We start from the raw sequence: 21,323 nt of genomic DNA on the forward strand, positions 1-21,323 counted from the left end.
TCTTTAAAGAAACTGCAGGGTGGGAGGACCTAGCGAGATGGGTCCAAGGACAGACGTAAGACAAGAATGGGGTATTCTCAGAGAGGCTCGGACAAAACACTAAGGAGGAAAGTGCAGAGAAAAGCACGAGCAACGTAAGACAAGAAAGGAGTCATCTGGGTAAAAGGAGAGTGAGAGCATCTGCTCTGAATATAGGCAGTGTTACAGAGACGCTCACTAGACTAGTGGAGAGGGTCATTCCTGGGAAGGATTTCAGTATCAGGCTAAGATGTTTACCCCTGATAGGTACAAGAATGTAACAGAATTATGGTAATTTTAATCCATAGTTGAAACATTATATTGGGGTTTGCATTTCCATGGAATTAATTTTTCACCTTGGTGTTTGTTATTTATCCTTTCCTCCACACTGGAGTAATATATTTATAATTCACTCTAAGCCAAACATTGTTATAGTGAATTTCATACTGGAAGAATAGAAATAATTCAGGTTTTGAATATTTACAACTATATGTATTCATAAAAATAAAGGTAGTGGGCCTTTCTGATGAGCTTAAAACAACATAGTTAATATAATTCAAAATACTGAAAATTTGCATGTGCAAAGCAAAAAAAAATTCTATTGTTCATTTAATTTAAAACATAATGATGTAATTCATAAATAATGAATTGATTTAAACATTATTTTTTAGAGATTTGTACTTGTATCCAAAGAGGGTATAAATAATTATAAAATAAAATCCAAATTTTAAAAGTATTTTAAATTATTATTTTGAATGTGAAACCACCACAAAAATGACTGTTACAGTTCCAAGAATGTTATCTGAGTGTGACATAAATCCAGTTCTTATGGAATTAAGACTAAGAAATGCAATTAGCTCTGTGCAATTTAAGTTGTGCCTTTTAGCGAAAATTTGTCATTAAAATCTTAAAGTGAATTTATTCTTTTGGCCATGAGGGATATTCCAAGGTAAATAAGAATGTGTGTTTTTGCCATTTTTGGTTCCCCTAATTTTCTCCCCTTTGCTTCTTAGTGGCATTAATATAGTTAGATGCATTTTATGTGATGAATTTGGGCTTACCTTTGCTTCAATTTGTTTAGTATCTGGATTCTGAAACAAAAATTTGATTTTACTCTTGCCATCATCTGAAGAACCTTTAAGCTGAGAAAATTTATACCTCCACAGTACAGCCTAAGGGAAAAAGAGAAATGTACGCAAGTCAATACAATTAATGCCTGCATTCAAACTACTAAATAGTTCTGTTTTAAGTGGTGGAAGTTAATCACATTAAGTAAGCACTATACCCTAGTATTAAAAAGGAAATTAAAATGCACATTACAGGCTATAAATTAGTATTCAATATATCATTTGATTTCCAGAAATAACTTTCATATTGTACTAATGATATAATTATTTCAAAAAATATATACACATGAATCAATTTGAGTATCTTGTTTAAAAACAAGCTCACTTAAAACATGTCTGCAGCACTGAATAAGCAAAAACATCTATTATTCTTTGTTTTTTAATCAATAGAAGTGATTAAGTGATTTTCCTTGAAGCTCAAATATCCTGTAGCTTTGTCAAGATGAAAGATCAGCTTGAGTAATTAGGACAAAAATTTATGTGGTATCCTCATCAGATGGAAGCAGCATAAGCACTTCATAGAACTAGGCCCATCACTCATACTATTTATAATATCTCAGTCCATATCTTTTAGTCCAAGATTAAAAGCCATCTTCCAATATTGCAGCAGCCAGTTTAGACAGTATGAAATCTACACAACAACAAAGGCAGTAGTTAAAAATGTAATCTTTCACTTATTGTTTCATACACAGTGACAAGGAACCCCATTGACAAGGCCGAAGATTCTCTGCTGGTGAGAAGTATGTATTTTTTTTTAATTTAGAGAAAAATTGAGAAGATAGTACAGTGTCCCTACAATACCCTACCCACGGTTTATTAATATTCTACATTAATGTGGTACATTGTCAGTCAATGAGCCAATATGGGCTCATTATTGTTAACTAAAGTCCACCATTTATTCAGCTTCTCTTAGTTCTAACTTAATGTCTTTTTCTGGTACAGGAGCCCATCCGGGATACCACATTACACTTATGCATCGTGCCTCGCTTAGGCCCCGTTTGGCTGTGACAGTGTCTCAGTTCTCTGTCAGACTATCCTTGGCAATTTGAGGAGCACTGGCCAGGTATTTTGTAGAATGGCCCCTTTTGGAATTTATCTAATGTTTTTCTCATAATTGAATGGGCCAAAGATTTACAGAAACGAAATAAGAGCCTGTAGTTTTTGTCTATAATCCCAGAGTATATTTTGAGAGGTTTTCATTTAAGACATGTTATTATAGTGTGTTTATTAAACTTTTTTACATGGTATTAACATGATTCAATAATGCATTTAAACATAAAAGCTATGTGAAGAAAAACATGATTTTTATATGTGAATTTTGTTTCTTAATACTCTACTTATAAAGTATTTAATAATACTTTGCATCTTTCCATCTTTTGAAATGTATTACTACTTCTCTTGTTTTAACATATGGTCTATTCTGGAGAATGTTCCATGCACTCTTAAGAAAAATGTACATTCTGTTCTTGTTGGGTGGAGTGGTTTCTGTATGTCTGTTAGACATAGTTGGTTATAATTTTGTTCAGGTTCTTTATTTCCTTATTGGTGTTTGGTCTGGTTGTTGATTCTGTTGCTGAAAGTGCAATATCAAGCCCTTTGACTGTTGTTGAAGAACTGTCTGTTTGTCCCTCCACATCAAGAGTTTAGCTAAGCTATTCCGTATTATTGTTGTGATGGCATCCATTTAGTTTGGCCAAATGGCAGGAAGGGACCTTAAACTGACACCCGCCCTCTCAGATAGGTGCAAGCTCTAGACAGCAATTGCAAGCATCTGCAAGGTCCTGATAGGACTTCCCTAACAGCCCTTGGGATTGGCAGTCTCCCCTGCCTCCCTACACCTGTGGGCCTTGTGTATCCATTTGATGAGAACCCCTGGGAGGTTTAACAAGACCCGCTTTTCTTGTTTGAGTAGACCAATCCAACCCTAGCCTGGAAGCCCCAAAGCAGTCCACCACAGACCCTGATACAGGCGTGTGCCTCAGCTCCTGTCTCTCTCTACCTACTCTCCCTTAATCTCCCCATGTGGCCCCTTGAGGCTTACCATGCCCTTCCTCCAGGACCTGTGAGTAATGAACTTCTGTATTTCTGTTTCTCTTGCAGTCTGTTGTTGAAACTCAGATCACCATCTGGCACCATGTGCTCTACCTAACAAGTGTTAATAACCAAACTCAAATGCTACAATTCTGATAATATTTGCTTAATATATTTTGGGGCCCTGATGTTTACTACATGCAAGTTTATTACTGCTAAATCTTGAGTTAATCCTCTTAGCAACAGATGCTTTTCTTTGCCTCTTGTAACAGTGACTTAATATCTGTTTTTTCTCATATTAGTTTAGCCACCCAGCTCTCTTCGGGTTCTTACTTGTGTAGACCAATCTTTTACATGATTTTGTCTATGATCTAAAGTTAGCATCTTTTAGACTTCATATATTTGGATCATTTTTTTTTAAATCTCTTCTGTGGAGAGGGGAAAATAAGAGTTACTGATTAATGATTACAGAGTTTCTTCTATTGGGGTAATGAAAAGTTTTGGACACAGTGTGAATTAATGAATGCCCTGAATTGCACATTCAAAAATAGCTAAGATGGGAAATTTTATATTACATATGTTCTACTGCAATAAAAAAAATTTTTGAATCATTCTGAAAACAGTATGTCTTCAGAATCCAATCAGTGTAAATGCTAATTAAAAAGCTCACACTTTTAAAAGTATAATAAAATAGCAAAAATAATAGATTATTTAAAAATAATAGATAAAACAGGGATAAAAAATTATCAATAATAGAAAAATAATGCCTAATAAATTATTACAGAATGTTGCTCATTTTTTATTTATTCACTAAATACATATGAAATGGCTGTTAATTGTTACAAATTGTCTTAAATGTTTTTTAAAATCTATTATTACACATCATCCTTTACAATAAAATTATCTAGGACAATTAACTTTCTGGAAAAAAAAACTACAGCAGTTAACCCTATATCCAACAATGTCCTCTAAATAAAAACTCTTATGTTTTAAAAAGTGAAATAATTTAACCTCTCCAAATTATAGTAATACTATAAGATATTACATAAGTGAATATTTAGTAACTTTTGAGAAGAGTTCTAAATTTAGGAGTAATAAAAAATTATATATTCATTATGTACAATATTTATTAACCAAAACAAAAAAAGCAACAAACTTAGCAGTATATAGCAGGCAGTATGGTAAGTTTTAAGGACAACCTTCAACACCTAAAAAATAAAAAGGAAAATAATATTATAGAGAGAAGTTATTCAAAAAAGTGGAAAAACCATTATTATTGTTAATTAACATGAGAACATATTTAATCTCACTAGTAATAAAGAAGAGCCATGGTACTAAAATAACTTTTTCCAGATATTAAATTAGTAAAAGCACCAAAAATACAGCTAAAGCTAGCAAGGTTGTATTGAAACAAATATTTGCATAAAGTTGCCAGCGACAGTATGAATTTTTTAGGGCAATAATTTTAACATATATTTTAAGCTTCATAAATGTTAATATTATTTGATCCAGAAATCCTAGTCCTAAATGTTAACTGTTACAAAATAAATTATATGAAAAATAAAGAGTTAAATCCCTTATTGTTAATAAATATCACAAAATGGAAATTTTGAATATTTTACATTAAGTTAATGCTCATGAAAATCACATATTATGTAGAATAATGCAAATAATGTAATGGTAAGGGGGAAAGGACATGAAATTAGAAAACTATGTTAGAACAAAGAAGCTTATAAAGGCTGGAGGGAAGTTGCCTGCCAAAATACATCATCATAAGTAGTTCCGGTCCTGACATTAACCAGCTGTGTGGTTTTGGACAAGAAGCTTTATTTCTAGCTTGACTTAGCTGTAAAATGAATGGCTTCCCAATTCTCAAATTAGAAGTATAAATTTATTTCATAATATTGTAAGCCATAATAGTGTAAAACAAGAATTTGCTATTTCAACTAGATGATCTTTCAAGAGATTAAACAAGATCTAAAAGCTCATTATTTTAGATAGAGTAACAAAGTCACTTTGGCTATAAGAATGCATATTAGAGACATACAAAGGTTTGGAGACCTTTTGGAATATGAAGCATGAATCCTTGGCTATGTGTAAAGTAGTTAATCTAATGATTGACAGAAGATTTGTCAGTTAAGAGGAGTAGTTAGAACAGTCTAGATAAATCATGTGAATTGGTAATGTTCAAGGAATTCATTATGTTCAATTTGGAGGAATCTGAATCTGAAAATATTAGTAAAAGTTACACAAATCTAAAAAATGGCATAATTTAAGAACTCATTGGTGATATCATTTCTTAGGCCAATATTTTGTTTACAAGATTCTGATAAACATAGAAACTATGTTAACAATATTAATGATATAAAGGTGAGTGCACTCCACTGCTTTTCATAACATGCTATTTATATTGCTAAATAATGCAACTATGGGGTCCTTGTAGCTGGTTCTGACGTGGCCGGATAGGACAGTGTTGAGATGTGTACAGGGAGTGGACTGTGTTTATTTAACAGACTGTGATGTTCTTAGGAGCAAGGTGCTTGTGAAGAATGGCAGGATCAAGTATTTTTTGCCTCAAGAGTTTTCTAATCAGGAATAGAAAGCAAACCCAAACTGTAGCAATAAGTTCTTTGTAAAATACATGTAGAATTTTATTGGAAAAGTGAGACTGCATGTAGATACACAAAAACTTAGAAAAGATATGTAATTTTTGTCTCAATTTTTTAATTCTGGTAAGAGTTACTATACAGTGGTACCAGCACTAGTTGCCTACATGGAATGAGATGAGAAGGACATTCTTGATTATCTACCTTTGGTGCCCTCTTCTCCACAGACCTGCCTAATTTCCATTACCAAAAATTAGGTATTTTCCTTATTGTAGTACATATATCCCAGGAAAAATAATGCATTTTTTGGCAATGCATTGAAATAAAAACAAATGCTGATCTCAGAGCTCTAAGTATAGAACTATAACCCAACCTTTACATCCTACTTAAAAGCCACATGACTTTGGGCAAGATTCCTTATTTATTGGAGCCTGAGTACATTCTACAGTCAATTACAAGTAGTAAGACTTGACTACCTACTTGAAAGAATTACTGTGAAAACGAATGAAATGATAACGCTCATGCAATTGCTTTATAAATTGCAGGGTCATTTTAGTTCAAATTAGTTTAGTAGGATTTTTCCAGTATAATATGGCAAATTTTGATGCCAGGAGGCTCCTGAACATAAGTAGTAATGGTGATGATTGGGAGAATATGGAAGTAGAGGTGAGAACTTTCAAAAGACAAATATTGCCTCTTTCACATTTAAGTATGGACCTGTCTGCAGGCTTCTATGAAAAAATAAATCTTTATATTTAGTTTTAAAATTAAAAATTTATTTGATCTTAAGCATTAAGTCTTACACATTTTGAGAAAACATGTCCCAATAAACGCCTGTAATGATTTTTCATAGCCATTCATGGTATATTGTGTACACTCCTAGTTCTAGGCCATGTCATGTCTGGAAGACATTCTTCCTCTGCATCTGCTCCTATGACTTCCTTTTGGTTCTCCTGTTTCCTGCATAAAGCTTTTGGTATATAATGCTCCAAAGTCAGAACAAACAGCGCAGCGAGTAGTGAAAGAATAGAATTAGTGGGAACAGCTAGACTTTTTGACTGAGTACTTAGACCCTTTAAAGAGACATACTTATCCATTATTTTGTTCATTTATTTCAAACCTTTTAAATGATTATATTCTCTATCATGCTGCTTACTACCTCCCTCCAACTCTGCACCCTACATGTGATGCCTGATGCAGCTTTCTCCACAGATTCACACTCAACAGAGAAAACTGTCTGTCTTTACACTGTCCTCCTTCCGCAGTCCTGCTGTATTGAAATGCTGACTGATACTGGAGTGTAAGTCCTGACCTTGTTCCCCTGATGGTTTAACTCTGCAGAGAACCTACGTTTCCCTTAGTTGTGACAAGGTACAATTGCCATGTGGGGTAGCATCTCCCTCTCCCTCAACCTAACTTTCTCTTTCTTTGCAGGTGTGTCTCCTTATAGCACCAACCAACAGACCTGTTTCTCTGCCTCAGATGCTGCTCTAAGCAATTCTAAGCCTGTTTGGGCCAGGATTTGTCCTCCCTACACACCCAATGATGAGATCTTGGAGATGGATAGTTTGATAACTAGGTGGCAACAGAGATTACAAGCTGGTAGTAGATAAGAACGTTTAATTGTAACAGTTACAGTTTGTCAGACCCTGTGCACCAGAGGTGTCTGTTCTGGATAAAGAGGCTGTGTGGTATTTATGTTAAGCCTTAGTAGGAGATCACAATCTGGACCTCCTTGAGTTCCACAGTAAAGCTTTGTCATCTATAGCAAAGCTATGCACCATTTTACAGGCATCCATTGGGCCTGGTAGAGATGGACATTCACATGTAGTCAGAGCTGCACATCTATTTGGATTTTGTTTACCCACTAAGTCATGAGGTATGACAGGCCCATTAAAACTCTTGCAAGATGTAACTGGTCCACCTGGAATCAGACATGGGCAGAGCCAGAGGGATCAAGTAAGCTGCCCAAGCTTCAGTCCAGATCCTCAGATAATCACCATTCTTGGACCTGAATCACTTCATCATCTTGCCAACACAGCCACATCAGGGCAATCCTTTATGGCTTCCTAAGATAGGACAAAAAATGGCTAATATTTGTTCAGAGATGTTGGCATGTGAGGGAATAAGACTGGGCCTTTACAAGGAAGCATCTCCATGCACCAGGCTTTGGCTTTGGTGGCCAGCATTTACACCAGGTCATAACATGCTCCTGGTTGGTACAAATGGAACATGCAGGGTCATTGCTGATTATATTAAGTATGCTTGGACAAAGGGGCTAAAGATGGCTTGTTTTCTTAGGTCCCCCACAGTGAGGACAGTATTCAGTATTTCTGTGTCTGTGAGCCACACATGCCTGCTGTAACCTGTCTCCTGGCATTTGATCTGAGCAGAACTAAGCTGTTGCCAAATCTGTCAGAGGGGTCAACAAGGAAACAGAGGAAATCACAGACAGTATGTGCATGACAGATGCACAGGAAATAGAGGATAAGGGGGAGTTCTGATGGGTTTATAGACATCAATCTGAATTCTCACATGATGGAAATCTTGTACATTGGGCAACTAAAAAAAAACTTTATAGTTTGGTGTCTTTTAAATTTTGTATTACATTCTGTCAAACACAATAAGTTAAAAAATGAAGGTGAGAATATAGTGAGAAGTTAGTGAATTCTAATAACTCAAGAAGTTGATAATGAATATGTAATGGAGCAAAATGATTCTTGATGTTTGCCCATCACCATGGGAGCTACAGCATCACCAATCCCATAAACACAGAAAGGCAGAAATTAGCAGATACTTGAAATACTAGCACTTACTTTTTAAAAAGTGTCCAAAGAAGTTTTTATAATATACTTAGGTGAATAAATATATTTAAAAGTCATTATTTAAGCATAAATTTTTATTTAGATCAAATTACTCCCCTTTTAAATCAAATCTGTCCATTTTGGACTTCAAGTTTTTGTTCATGTACCAAAGTAAAACTACTGATATTCATTTATTTTCATCAGCAGAACTTCACAATTAAATGACATCATTTGTCTATCAATGTTTCAATTAGAAAATCAGTTAACTTATGAATTTTTTCATTCAATTTGTGAAATCAAAGTAAAATTTTAGAAATTTCATTATGTGTCAAAAATGGAAATATCTCTATAACTGAATGCTATCATAAATTCAATTAAAAACTTCAGCCTTGGATGTTATTTGTTATTGCAATGATAATATGAGAATATATGTATTGTTGCTAGAGCACACGGTTGGAAAATCAATATTTTCCTAAATTAAAATGTGAATGCAGCTAAAGTGCTCTTGAGTTTGGTGAATACATCATTCATAACTGCACCTCAACGAGCTGTTAGTCTACCGAAAATTATGTGACAAAAATAATTACCCCACTTATTAAAGCTTAGATAATTAATATGTCTTTCAATTTTTCTTTAATGTACCTAGATATGTTTATCTTTAATTTTTTTAATTTATTTTTTATTTTTTACTTTATTTTATTTTATTTTTTTATTAGTTTTATTTTGATATCATTCATATCTTTAATTTTTTAACAATAATTTTTGAAGAGAGCGATTTTACTGGCTCACCAATATCATTAAACTTAATTATTGTCTAATAATATTTTTTTCACATTTTGGACAGTAAATTTCATGGTTACTCCACTTATTACACCAAGGGACTTGATATTTAACTAGAATGACAGGGAACTCAGATTCGAGGAAAATGTTTGACTATGTGTCCTCCTCTAATTCCCTTTACAAACAGCTCTGACACTTGCTACTCGTGAGCAGTGGCCACAGACACACAGCATTTTACATTTGGTGCCTTTGCTCACTTGTTTGTTTGTGATGATCCCTGCTATGTCTGTGATGTCCTTGGTTACCAGTGACCCATCCTACTCCTGATGAAATGCAGGCTTTGAAAAATCCTACAATGAAAATTTTGAAAAATATAGTCAACTTAGACTGTTTGAAGTACAAGACAGATGGTAAATACAAACAATGCCATAGAATAAAGGCCTGAACAAATTAAACATGAAATAAAGGCCTGAACAAGTTAAATATGAAGCCATTAGAATGATCTTTCTATGTTCTCTCCTTCTCTGTCTCTGTCTCCTCTTCCCTCTCTCACTCTCCCTCTCTTTCTCTCTGTTTTATGTTTCCACAAAAAGAAAGCCCTTCTGCTCCTGGTTTCACATTTCCTATTACCTCTGCTTGAAAATCCTTTCCCCAGCTCCTTTCATACTGTTCCATCGTCACTATTTAGTTCCCACTGGAAATAACATTGCCTCAGAGGGCCTTTCCCCATAAAACTACTAAAAGGCCCTTCTGAAGGTCTTCTCTTTCTCAACACCTTGCTCATTTCCTTCACAGGAAAACCCTAATCTGAGAGCATCCAGCTCTGTCCCTCTCCACTGTAAAGAAAGCTTCAAGTGTGACTGGCTCATCACTGCATCCCTGGAGCCCAACAGAGTAGGTGGTGTGCAGGAGACACACAATGAACCTAGGTTTTTGACAGAAATGCACAGACAATAAAGGGAAATGTTCCTTGTCTTCCCTTTTATTATGTCATGTCACTGGAGGCATGAAATTGGGAGAAACAGGGAAAACATATACTAAAATGGGCATTTATAAAATATTGTGAAATTTTCAACTTTAGAGTGAATAATACTTTAAGGACAAAAACTAATATTCCTGGCTGTTGCAAGCTCCATAGTCTCATATCTTCTCTAAATAACTTTGATCAAAAGGATCCTAGTTTTGTATTGGAAAATTCCTGCCACTAGTAGTAATCTTAATTTTTGCTTTTGATGGAGATTAAGTCCAAAAGGAGGGAGAAAAAGAAAAAGAAAAAACAAAAAGAAAGTGAATGGCAATATACAAAGAAATTTCTGAATATTTTTGAAATCTGGAATTTGACCCAAAGCCTTCATAATAATAACAGACTAGATTTTTGCTTCCCCGTCTTTCCATGGATGACCACTTCTGCTTGATCCTGGAGAAAAAGGAAGTCAAATGTGGTCAAATACATTTGGTGGATCATTAACATAATCAAGTCTGAGGACATTTTCAGAAAGAAACTATTTAACTCTGTTTAACCAGGAAGCTATTCCCATGGAATACATTTCAAAAAATAATAAAGATTTGCACTGTACAGTAAAATACTTAATGAATTTAAGTATAGTAATAATGGATTTGTAAACCTTGTTGATTTGTTAAAACTTATTTGTTTCAACAGAGACAGTGTTTAATTCCACATATTCTTTGAATAATTATATGAAAATATAAATATAAAATACATCTTACATTTTGAAGATAGTTCAAATATTTTTAAGTGCCTAAAACCTGCAAGTAATTTATATGTATGAAGAAACAACAGCACAGTGAAACACAGCATTTTCAATATTATAACTATAATAAAGTCATTGAAGATGACCAAGAAAGAAAAGAAATAGAAAAATGTAGTATAAATTCCTATTGAACAAAGTGTTTTCACAATTAAAGGTTACTAAAAAATATTTCCCAAAAGACTCATTCGCATCTGAGCTCCTCTTTATAATAGACACATTTCATTTAAAAAAATACAGGCAAACAGATAAATGCTAAAAGCCTTGGCTTCAGTGTTGTTTGGGGTTTATAATTTAAGGTCATCATTCTTAAACCAGGGAGTAATCCTTATAAAATGTGCTTACAAATTCTGATCATTCCATGTGTGATTGAATATGAAACACTGAAATATTATAAAGCAGATAATTTCATGTGAAGATAATGATGTACACAATATGCAATCTAGTATTCATGGCTGATGTTGAATCACTTGATAGGTGAACACATGCACAGATCATAAAATTTAGAAATATCTCATTTAGTGTCTGTGAAGCATGCTTTGTACCTGTCATTGCCCAATGGAGCATCTGTGTTGCTATAATGAACACAACACTGTGCTAAGATCTTTCATACGTTTTCTCTAATTCCTGCATAAGCTATGCAGGAGCCAGAGTGCCATTTTTCCAGAGGATACAACTAAGGAAACATCACACACAGTCAGTAATTCACAGCTAATAGGTGGGACTCAAACCCACGTATGTAATTCCCCATGGTTCACATTTCTTCTTTTATCCCAACCTCTTTCTTTGATTTTCTATAATTTGCTTTCCTATACATACCTAAACATTTATTGAGCATGATTATAAATGAACTTTCATTGCAAATGCTTGATTCCTTTCTTAAAATAGAGGAGACCAAGAATCTCATTTAGTACAAGACATCTAACCCAGGAAAGTAATTTATTGATTTTCCCAACAGTGTGCCCTGAGTCACTGTTTCTTCTTCCTTATAATGCTGCTGCTATTTTAAGCTTTTCTCTCTTAACAAGTGAAAAAATTCCCATAAGCTATTCATTTGAAATCCATTGTTAAGCTTGGCTTAGAGCTTGGATATGCCAGTGACCTAGAGAACGTCCCTGCTGCGGACTTGTGTCATCTGTCAGGGAACAGGGAGGTAAAGCTGCTTACAGCTGAAGGACCCAGGTTAGAGATTGGTTCATGTTTGTACAGCATCAAGTGCTCCTTAGATTGCCAGCTATTCAAAAATGCAATTCATTAATTACATGTGAATGGAAAATGAAGTTTTGCAAATGATAATGAAAACCTTATATGTTCAACAAAAATAGGCAAAACAATCTCAAACACATCCTTTATCAGTTTACTTTTTGTTTCACTGTTTGCAGGCCCCAATTTCTCATGCTCCACAGAAAAATTCCTCTTTAAAAAAATTGAAACAACTTCTACATATGAAGGTAATTTAAGCACTATGTCATTACTTTATGGGAAATAGATATAGGGTATTTTACTACACAGGAGGCAAAAACACTAGAAAGAACAATCTCTATAGGTTATAACTTATTACATTGAACACATTAAAATTATAAAAAATTCTTTGAAGGCAGATATAATTTTACTCTTTCCATAACACCAGGTCACCTGGGATTTGACATTTAACTAATGTTTATCCAGCAATAACTACAAAATACTATTTTTTCCTTGAAAATCATCTTGGTGGTTCTTCTAGTTGAACAGGGAATAAAACCTTCCCACACAGCTCTTTTTGCATCATCCTTAAACTTTGGCACACATATCTCTTGCCTTCTATCCCCCAACAAAATTAATTTACAACAAATTTTAATGTTCCCAAAGTGGCCCCTTTTCCTTCCCTTTTTTGTGGGTGGGCTAGGGGTAATATTTAGTTGAAACCATGAGAAATATTTTCTTTAAAATGATTTTTCTTTACATATTTTATACTTTTCATTTGTCCTCCTTTCATGTGAAATTTGCCCTAATTACATACATCTTTGGGCTTAAATAATTACATTTTTACTAAAACTAATACTTCAACTCTATTTTAATTGTTTATTTTGTAAAATTGAATGGTGATGATGGATAAAGGGATAAAAACAGAAACATCAAAAGGTCACACAATCAGATGAAAGCTTATGGCTTTCACTTATTTCCTTAGGTGGTATCATATTCATCAATATATTTGTGACTAGCTATTGAATTAATTATTAATTCTGTGTTCTTAAACTGTGCTTGAGTCTCAACAAAGAGTTTGGAGTTAGTGTCTCTGCCAGACTCAGTTGTAATACTATGAGTGTTATGCTAGGTTATGGCTTTGATTCTCTGCTTTCAAAGAAAGGACATCTAAAGCACATTAGTGAAAGGTTTTCTGGATAAAGATTTGCATGCAGGGATGATATAGGATGTGAGAGTGTTATGTGTAAAAGCCAGAGTATGGTTGAACCACCAAATGCTGGTGGAATGCAGAAAATGATGCTAAATTGCAGGCAGAGACCAGAACATTAAGAGGCTTCTATATCACAGTAACAGGGATTGTCTTAAAGGCAGCATGAAGCCACTAAAGTAATTTTAAAGACAGACTGATGACATGGCCAATTTACATTTTAGAAGTATCATGAATCTGGCACTGGCATGAAGATGAAGATGGAACAGAGAGGGATGTGACTCTGGGTCCTTATAGTGCTTTGGCTTCTCTCTGGAAGCACCTGGCCCAGATCTGTCTCCTTCCTTAGACTCTTGGGAGGGATTGTATCCATTTTTGTGTTTCTTTTCTATTTGTTTCATTGTCTATCAATGGTCATGGAACGTAGCTGATGCATAAAAAAAGTGTGTTCAATAAATAAACTGAGAAAGCCTCTTTGATGATATTTTAGTAATCCAAATGAGAAGAGATTATCAAATTAGTTAGGGGACACCTTCTAGATTTACTTAGGGGGAGTTGTTGAAGAATAGGCACAAAAGAACACAATTCAGATTTCTTTTTGATAACTGAGAGAGACATACCAAGGAGTTAGTTGTAAATGGACACATGGTTGAGACATGTTTAATATGCAGTCTTAAAGATGAAGATGCAAGTCTGAGCTGGAGTTAACAGAACAGAAATTCATTATCATCAGGCCAGTTGCCTAAAATAAGGACTGGATGAAACTACTCAGTCAAGCCCAGAGTTTCGCCATCAAATACACTTCATTTAAATTTAATCCCCCCAAATGGACTCTATATAGAGAGACTTATGGATATATATGATATATATTCCCATCAAATACATGGAACATTCAAAGAGGAGGAATATATAGATTTTCACTTTAATAATTTATTTGGAATTTATTAAGAAAAAAAACAAAAAAGTGTTTCTAAATCTCTGGCCTTGTGAGCTATTTCATAATAACTTAAAGTCATCAATCTGATAAGTTGGTGTATACAAAGTACTTATTTTAATCATATCTATGTAAAAGTTTTCAGAAGAATGACCAAAATCCCTGGAAAATACATACTAACATGTTTCCACACACTGCTGGGTGAGGTAAGCTATCTGTTCTAACATATTAATTTATTTTAAGAAAATATATATACTGTCTGGAAAATAAAAACTGTCATGGAAATTTGATTTTGTTGGTATAAATCTCTAGGATCCTTAAAGTTTTGTTTATTGTCATTGCTTTTTTTCTGGCAATGTGATAAAATTCAGCTGTGCTTATATTTCATATTATCAATTCTCTATACAAATCAACTATTTCCTAGTTATTTCTTTTTAACACATGCACCCATGGTTGCCAGCTCAATGGGTAGTAAAACCTCAATGGGAGGTTTTTTCTCAATGGGAGAAAAAGAAATGTGTTTCCTGAAATAGCTACATCTAAGTCAATAGCTCTGTACAATGTAATAAGCAGGCACTGTTTCATTCTCCTCCAGGTTGTCTGCAAGCGGCAACACTGATGGACAATAAGCACTTTATTAAATAACCATTAAATTAATATATACTCTGCATGTCTTTATTTCTGAGGCAGCATCATTCCTCACATTTACTAATTGATATCTAAAATTTAATTATGAACTATATTGGTCTGAGTCAATAATTTGTTCTTTTTTCCCCAATCATAATTAAAAAAATCTTAAAATTGAAAAGAAATTTATATTTCTAGAAATTGATAGTTTATATTTGGCTCAAATGTAAAAGGCATCACTTGGAAACCTATGTCCTTTAATTTGCAACATATAATGAAGTACCTTGGGATGCATAATCTGTGTTTCTAGTTGAATAACTTTTTATTTATTTTAAAAGGCCATACAATGTTGCCAGTAGTTGAAGATGAGAGTCTGAATCACTCATGGTTAGTGTGTGCATATAATTCTAATGCTTGGATGAATCTATATAGGATAGATCCAATAGGGAAGGCACCAACTGGTGTCTAAATTTTGTTTATCCAATGAATTTGGAATAATATCACATCTCAGTTGTTTGATGAGACTGACTCCTAGAAATCTATCTGTACTAGAGACCCAGAAGTCTCTTGGGATGTAGGTCATTCTGAGACGAGTGAAAAGTTATATAGCATTACATAATAAAGGGAAAAGCTATCAGAACTACACCTTGGCATTTTAAGTACACCATATACTTTGTCTGTTTATAATATCTAAATCCTATGGCATATCACACTACACTAAATTTTTCCAGGAAACTTAGAGAAGTCATTAAACTAGTATTGAATACATAGCACTAGAAAACTGAGAAGGAACACTCTCATTATCCATTAAACATAGCAACTATTCAGGGACCTTTCCATAGCTACCTTCATGACAGTGATCTAACAGATGTCCTGTGAACCCACTCCTTGTCCAGTGCATCTCTTTTTCCCACACAGTTGTTCAGGTCAGAAACTTCAGTGAAATATTTAGTTCCATCCTCTCTCTCTCTCTCTCTCTCTATATATATATACAAGTCCCACTAACAGTATATCCTTATTATTACTCAATTCCCTGCTGCTCTGCATCCCCAGTACACCCATCACTACACTACAATCTCCTACTAACCTTCTGTCTTCCCAATATTAATGCTTCTCCCTCTCCAACGCATTCTCCATGGTGCCACAGTGGTCATAGATTGCTGGCATAGATCTGTTAGTGGCTTTCTATGGCCCTTGGCACAACGTGCCCATCCATGCCTACTGCAATGTCACTCTGAGGCATGCTACTCCCACCCACTGGGTCATCCACCTTCCTACTTGGTCGTGGCACAGCCACATGCATGCTTTGGCCAAGAGGGTTCTGCAGCTGTTCCAGCAACACTTTGCCCTCTACAGGGAAGGCTGAGCTGTTCTGAGAAGAACAAAAAGAGCAGAGCCAAACCTGGGACCCTGGAGGAAACCATCCAAACTCACCGATGGGCCTGCCCAGATCAATAGTCTGAATTCCACACAAGTGTTAGAAATCATGCCAGTGTTGTCATTGTGTGTCACACAGCACTTTATGGTCACGCTCACTGACGCAAGTGCAGATCCTCACTATGAAGACCAAGGCTCCCCGTTATTTGGCCCCTGGCTCTTTGCTTTCCTGCCCCACTGCCGCGCTGGGCCTGTGCTGCTTGCTCACATCTTAGGGCTTTCACACGTGCTCAATCTCCTGCAGCTCCCTCTGCGCCTAGTTAGCTGCTCAGGACCCACAAATTCTCAGGTGAAAGGCAATTTTCTCCAAGTACTGCCTAAGGCCCCTTAAACTAAGGTATATGCTTCCCAGTTTATAAGTTGTCCACATATCCATTTTAGAGGTGCAGAAAGTGAGGCTGCTGCAGCTATGGGATTAGCAAAGGTCCTGCAGATGTTGAGGGAGGCAGTCAGAAGAGCTGTTTGGTGAGTTCTGGGTGTTTGAAATAGAAGGGGAAACATGATGTATGCTTGAGACAGGATCCACTGAAAGATGCACTACTGCTTAAGGACTTCAGAATCCACACCATTTATTTCATAGCTTAGTTTTTTTTCAACAAGTTATCTCATTTAATTTTAGAATAACACTGCAAAACAAATATGCAGCTATTACTATTCACATTTACTATGCTAAGAGCTTCAGAGTTTAATAACATTGTATTAGCAACAAAAAAAAAAATCATGGAAACCAAAATTGGTGGTCGAAGGAAAGATCATCTAAAACACAATGAGAAAATTTTTAAGGCAGATATTCCTAGTAACAAAAGAAATTTATCCAAAAGAAAAGAAAATCTATCAAAGCCACAGAAAGGAAGTAGAATTTAAAGAATTTAAAGAGTGATGGAAGAGGGATATAAAAACAATATAAAATTCTAAAAAAGATGAAAATGGAAGTATGAACAATGTATTTTAGCCAAAGAATTTTTGACTTTTGCTTGATTTTGGTCTTTGTATACTCTGAATTATAAATATAGACAGTAAGGTATATATTAATTTCCACATTACTTTACAATGTCTTTGCATTGCAGCAAATGAAAAAAATCCATGATTTTGTTATTATATTACATCCAGCTAATATATTGGAATGAAAACTTGGGTTATTACTCCTCCTTTGAACACTTTCTTAGCTATCTTTGAAATGCTTCAGGGTTAAAACAAATTAACTGATGGATCATTTCCCTAAATGCTTGAGTTTGTTGTGCAACAAATGCAAAGAAGAAATAATTTATCTAAGAACATAAATTTCCACCAAATAACTGTGTTTAGGAGCTGCAGTTTATACAACAGAGAAGAAGACTGAGAGATACTTCAAAAAGGAAAATGCTAAGATTTATAAGAATATGGTCATAACTATATCACAGCATGTGCATATTTATGATGTCTACTTATATAGGATGTTTCAAGAATATACGCATTTTGATAATTTTAAATATTCCTTTTAGGTTTTTAATAACTACCTTTGATATGAAATAGTTGAAATATAATAAATATCAGAAAATTAAAAAATAAAGATTTAATTTCATTTTGAGAGGTTTAACCTATGGAGTCCATGTTATAATTATGTTAATGATATAACTACTTTTTGGAAAAAATCCAGTAAACATATGAAATGTGTTTATGTACACAAAGGTCATATGTTTTTGGGAAAAAAATAGCTTGAAGCTCATAATTAGTAACTTTCAACTTATCCAATCTGTACCCAAGACTCTTGAAAATGAAATGTGTAAATATAGGTCATGTGTTAACTTCCTTTCCAATTTTACCTTGATACACTGTAGGAAGCAGTTTCTACTTAAAGATATGAATGGATTATGTGGATTAAAATATTTCATGAATCAATATGTTAATGAATTATATAGCACAATTATTTGGGAACAAGAAACCCTCTGATTTAATAGAGAAAATCTAGAAAACAAGGAGGAAGTGATTTCAGTTAGGATGACTTTGTGTTTTACTCCACAGAATTCCTAAAATGCAGGTCACCAGGCACATGCATGGGTTTTACAAATTCCCACATTCATTTTTAATTTGTATTCAGTGAAGGTTAGTAATGGGGACAAGAAGAAAACATAAAATTGTTATAATAGTTTCTAACATAGGAGAGAGCTAATTCTTAAAAACTTATTTTTATATCATAATTTATTATCTTCACAGATCTGCTAGCCAATCAGGATTTCAAAAATATTTTAATGTGCTATGTGTTAGTACAGGATTTCAGATATCCTAAAGCAAAGAAGCCTTTTAGGCATGCTATCCTAGCATTTCTCAAATTCAACTATTAAAAATTTTAAAAGACTATCAAACCATAAAAATTTGGGGGAACTAAGGATTCCAGAGAGTCTACTAGGGAAACAATAATAATATGAATAATAATGTCCTTTCCTTTTACCCAGATTGAAGAGTGAACATTTGTGGTGTTTCACACAGTGCAACGTTTATTGACACAGGATGAATGGTCCTTGTGCCCCAGCTATGGCCAATGGTGCCTGGAAGGCAGCTTCACCCCTGGGCAGCAATAAGATTAGGAATGAGGGGAGGTCTAGGCATGAGATCACATGCCTTCATCCCCATTTTAATCACCAGAGCTCAGGTGCTACCTGCTTGATACAAATTAAAAAGCACCCTCCCTCATTTTTGTTTTTCTTTTTTTACAAAATTTCATGGTTTAAAAAGAAGAGTCTGAAAATTATTCTTCTACATTATCAAGGGGAAATATAAATGTCCATTAATTCAACCTTGCCTCCTCCCAGTCACAGCAATATGTGAAACTCAGCTAGGGCACTCTTTCCTCAGTATAAATCAGATTAGGTTAGACGTGCCCTGGACCTTAATCGTGTGGCACAGTTATTTTCTCCAGCGTTCTCTCTCCATCGTCCTCCTGGTACCTTATCTTCCAATCATGCTAAACACCTCTCACTTCTGTGCATACACTGTGATTATTTTCACCCTGTTTGTAACACTGTTTAGTTGACCTTGTGAAACTTGCAGATGGTTTCTGAGGAATGTGGGATATATGCCCACTGGAGGACAGTTTTAGAGAACTTAGAATTTAGGGTTTTCCCAGTTCCCCAAATCTCAACATACTCTGTTCTACTTAGTTTTGTGCTGCCAAACACCCATGCGATCCTTCATATGTTCCAAACCTTCAAAGGTATTCTTCTGTTTTAGGATCAAACTTTTAATAGGACCCTTTTATGATCTAGCTGTTAGTTATCTACAAATCTATTTCTCATTAACTCTGACCTCAAATGCAATGTTCTTTCTCACTTATAGATCCTTGTCTGGATTATTTTATCCCTGGTGTCTCAAGTTCTGGGAAGCCTTCCTTGATCACCCAGGACTGACATAATACCCAGTCCTGTGTCTTTCTGTAGACAGCAAGCATTCAGTAAATATTTACTTACAATGGTTACTGTTGAGTTCTCTTTTTACATGGGAGATCTATTAATATATGTAACTAACTATACTTACCTATGGAAAATACACTTTGATACATTAGAAAGAAACCCTTTTACTAAGACTGAAAGAAACTCTCACCCATTTTAATGAGGATGAGGATTGGAAAAACTGAGCTGAGCTGTGTACTCAATGAACTGAAAGGGAATCACCCCTCATTAAGGAAAGCAGAAGAATGTACGACCTCTTGCTGTCTTGCTAAAGTAAATTGAAGTGTGTGGGAAACTGCTATGTAGGGTGTCTTGTACTCTGGAATATTCAGAGAATGGTTTTCCCTGGGGATGTTCATGCATGAGTGTAAGTAACGAGAACTAGCTTGACATTACCGGACAGCTCACTGCTTCCAAACCTGTAGCATTCTTGTATAATCTAAAACCACACCGACTCTCATTCCCTATCATTAGTCTCTCATCTTTTAGTTTACTTTTTGTTACTGTTATTTTATTTTTAAAATTTCTTGTAAGAAATAAAACCTATGGCTGCTTATTTTATACATTAATGTAGCAGTTCTCCTTCACGGATGTACCAGCAGTGCTGTATGTGTTTTATGTGAGGCACAACGACCCACTCAGAGCACCATGCGCCCCTCTCCTGGAATCTGTGCTTTATCATAAGACCTTGGTTTGCTCCCAGGGTCACCTGGAGGCAGCAGGGCCTGATGAAGGTGCTGTGTAGGCAGGCAGAGTGTGTTCAGCTAAGGGTGTGCATCGTATGGCTGTCATGACCCTTTCAAACAAACATTTTCAAAAATCCGCTGGACATACATCCTTGAGGTTTCTTCCCACATGCATATCAAGTAAAGAAAATAATTGAATATCATTTAATTATTTTAATAGACATTGGAACAAGTTTTGATTTATAGGTAACTGGGCTCATTTCACAGAGTGAGGCAACCTTCCTGTAGGAAGGTCAGCCCAGTGGTTTGCCCAGGACCCTCAGTTCCTACCTGTTGTCTTGACATAAATATTAAGAGCTCTTCTCTTCATTCTCTAGGTGTCATAGTTTCCATCATGAATATTACCTTTATTATAATGTCTATAGATTATTTTCCCTCCCTCCCAATTCTTAGGTTGCCTTGTAGTTTAATACTTTCAACAATAGTCAGAAATGGAAGGATAGTGGTGACTACTCTCAAAGGGCTCCAGGGTTTTACCTGTGTGTCATACTCATACTGCCTAAAATCCCATTTCCTACCAAATGGTTTTCCCTAGATGGCATCCTGCTGATCTGCCTAGGTTCTCCTGGCTGCTCACTCCTTCCCCACACACGCAGGTGGGAGCACCACAGTATGTTGTGCAGAATG

General features: G+C 35.0%; 1 protein-coding gene across 1 annotated transcript in view; it reads right to left on the reverse strand.

Annotated features, from left to right (window-relative positions):
• Nucleotides 1–21,323, reverse strand: part of SNTG1 (syntrophin gamma 1) — a 787,875-nt gene that overhangs the window by 34,787 nt on the left and 731,765 nt on the right. The window contains exon 18 of the mRNA XM_057498090.1: nucleotides 1,080–1,190. Within this exon, the coding sequence (XP_057354073.1) occupies nucleotides 1,080–1,190 (111 nt within the window). The remainder of the gene's footprint in view (nucleotides 1–1,079; nucleotides 1,191–21,323) is intronic.

This window comes from Manis pentadactyla, chromosome 3 (genome assembly GCF_030020395.1).
Source record: "Manis pentadactyla isolate mManPen7 chromosome 3, mManPen7.hap1, whole genome shotgun sequence".
NCBI lineage: Eukaryota > Metazoa > Chordata > Mammalia > Pholidota > Manidae > Manis > Manis pentadactyla.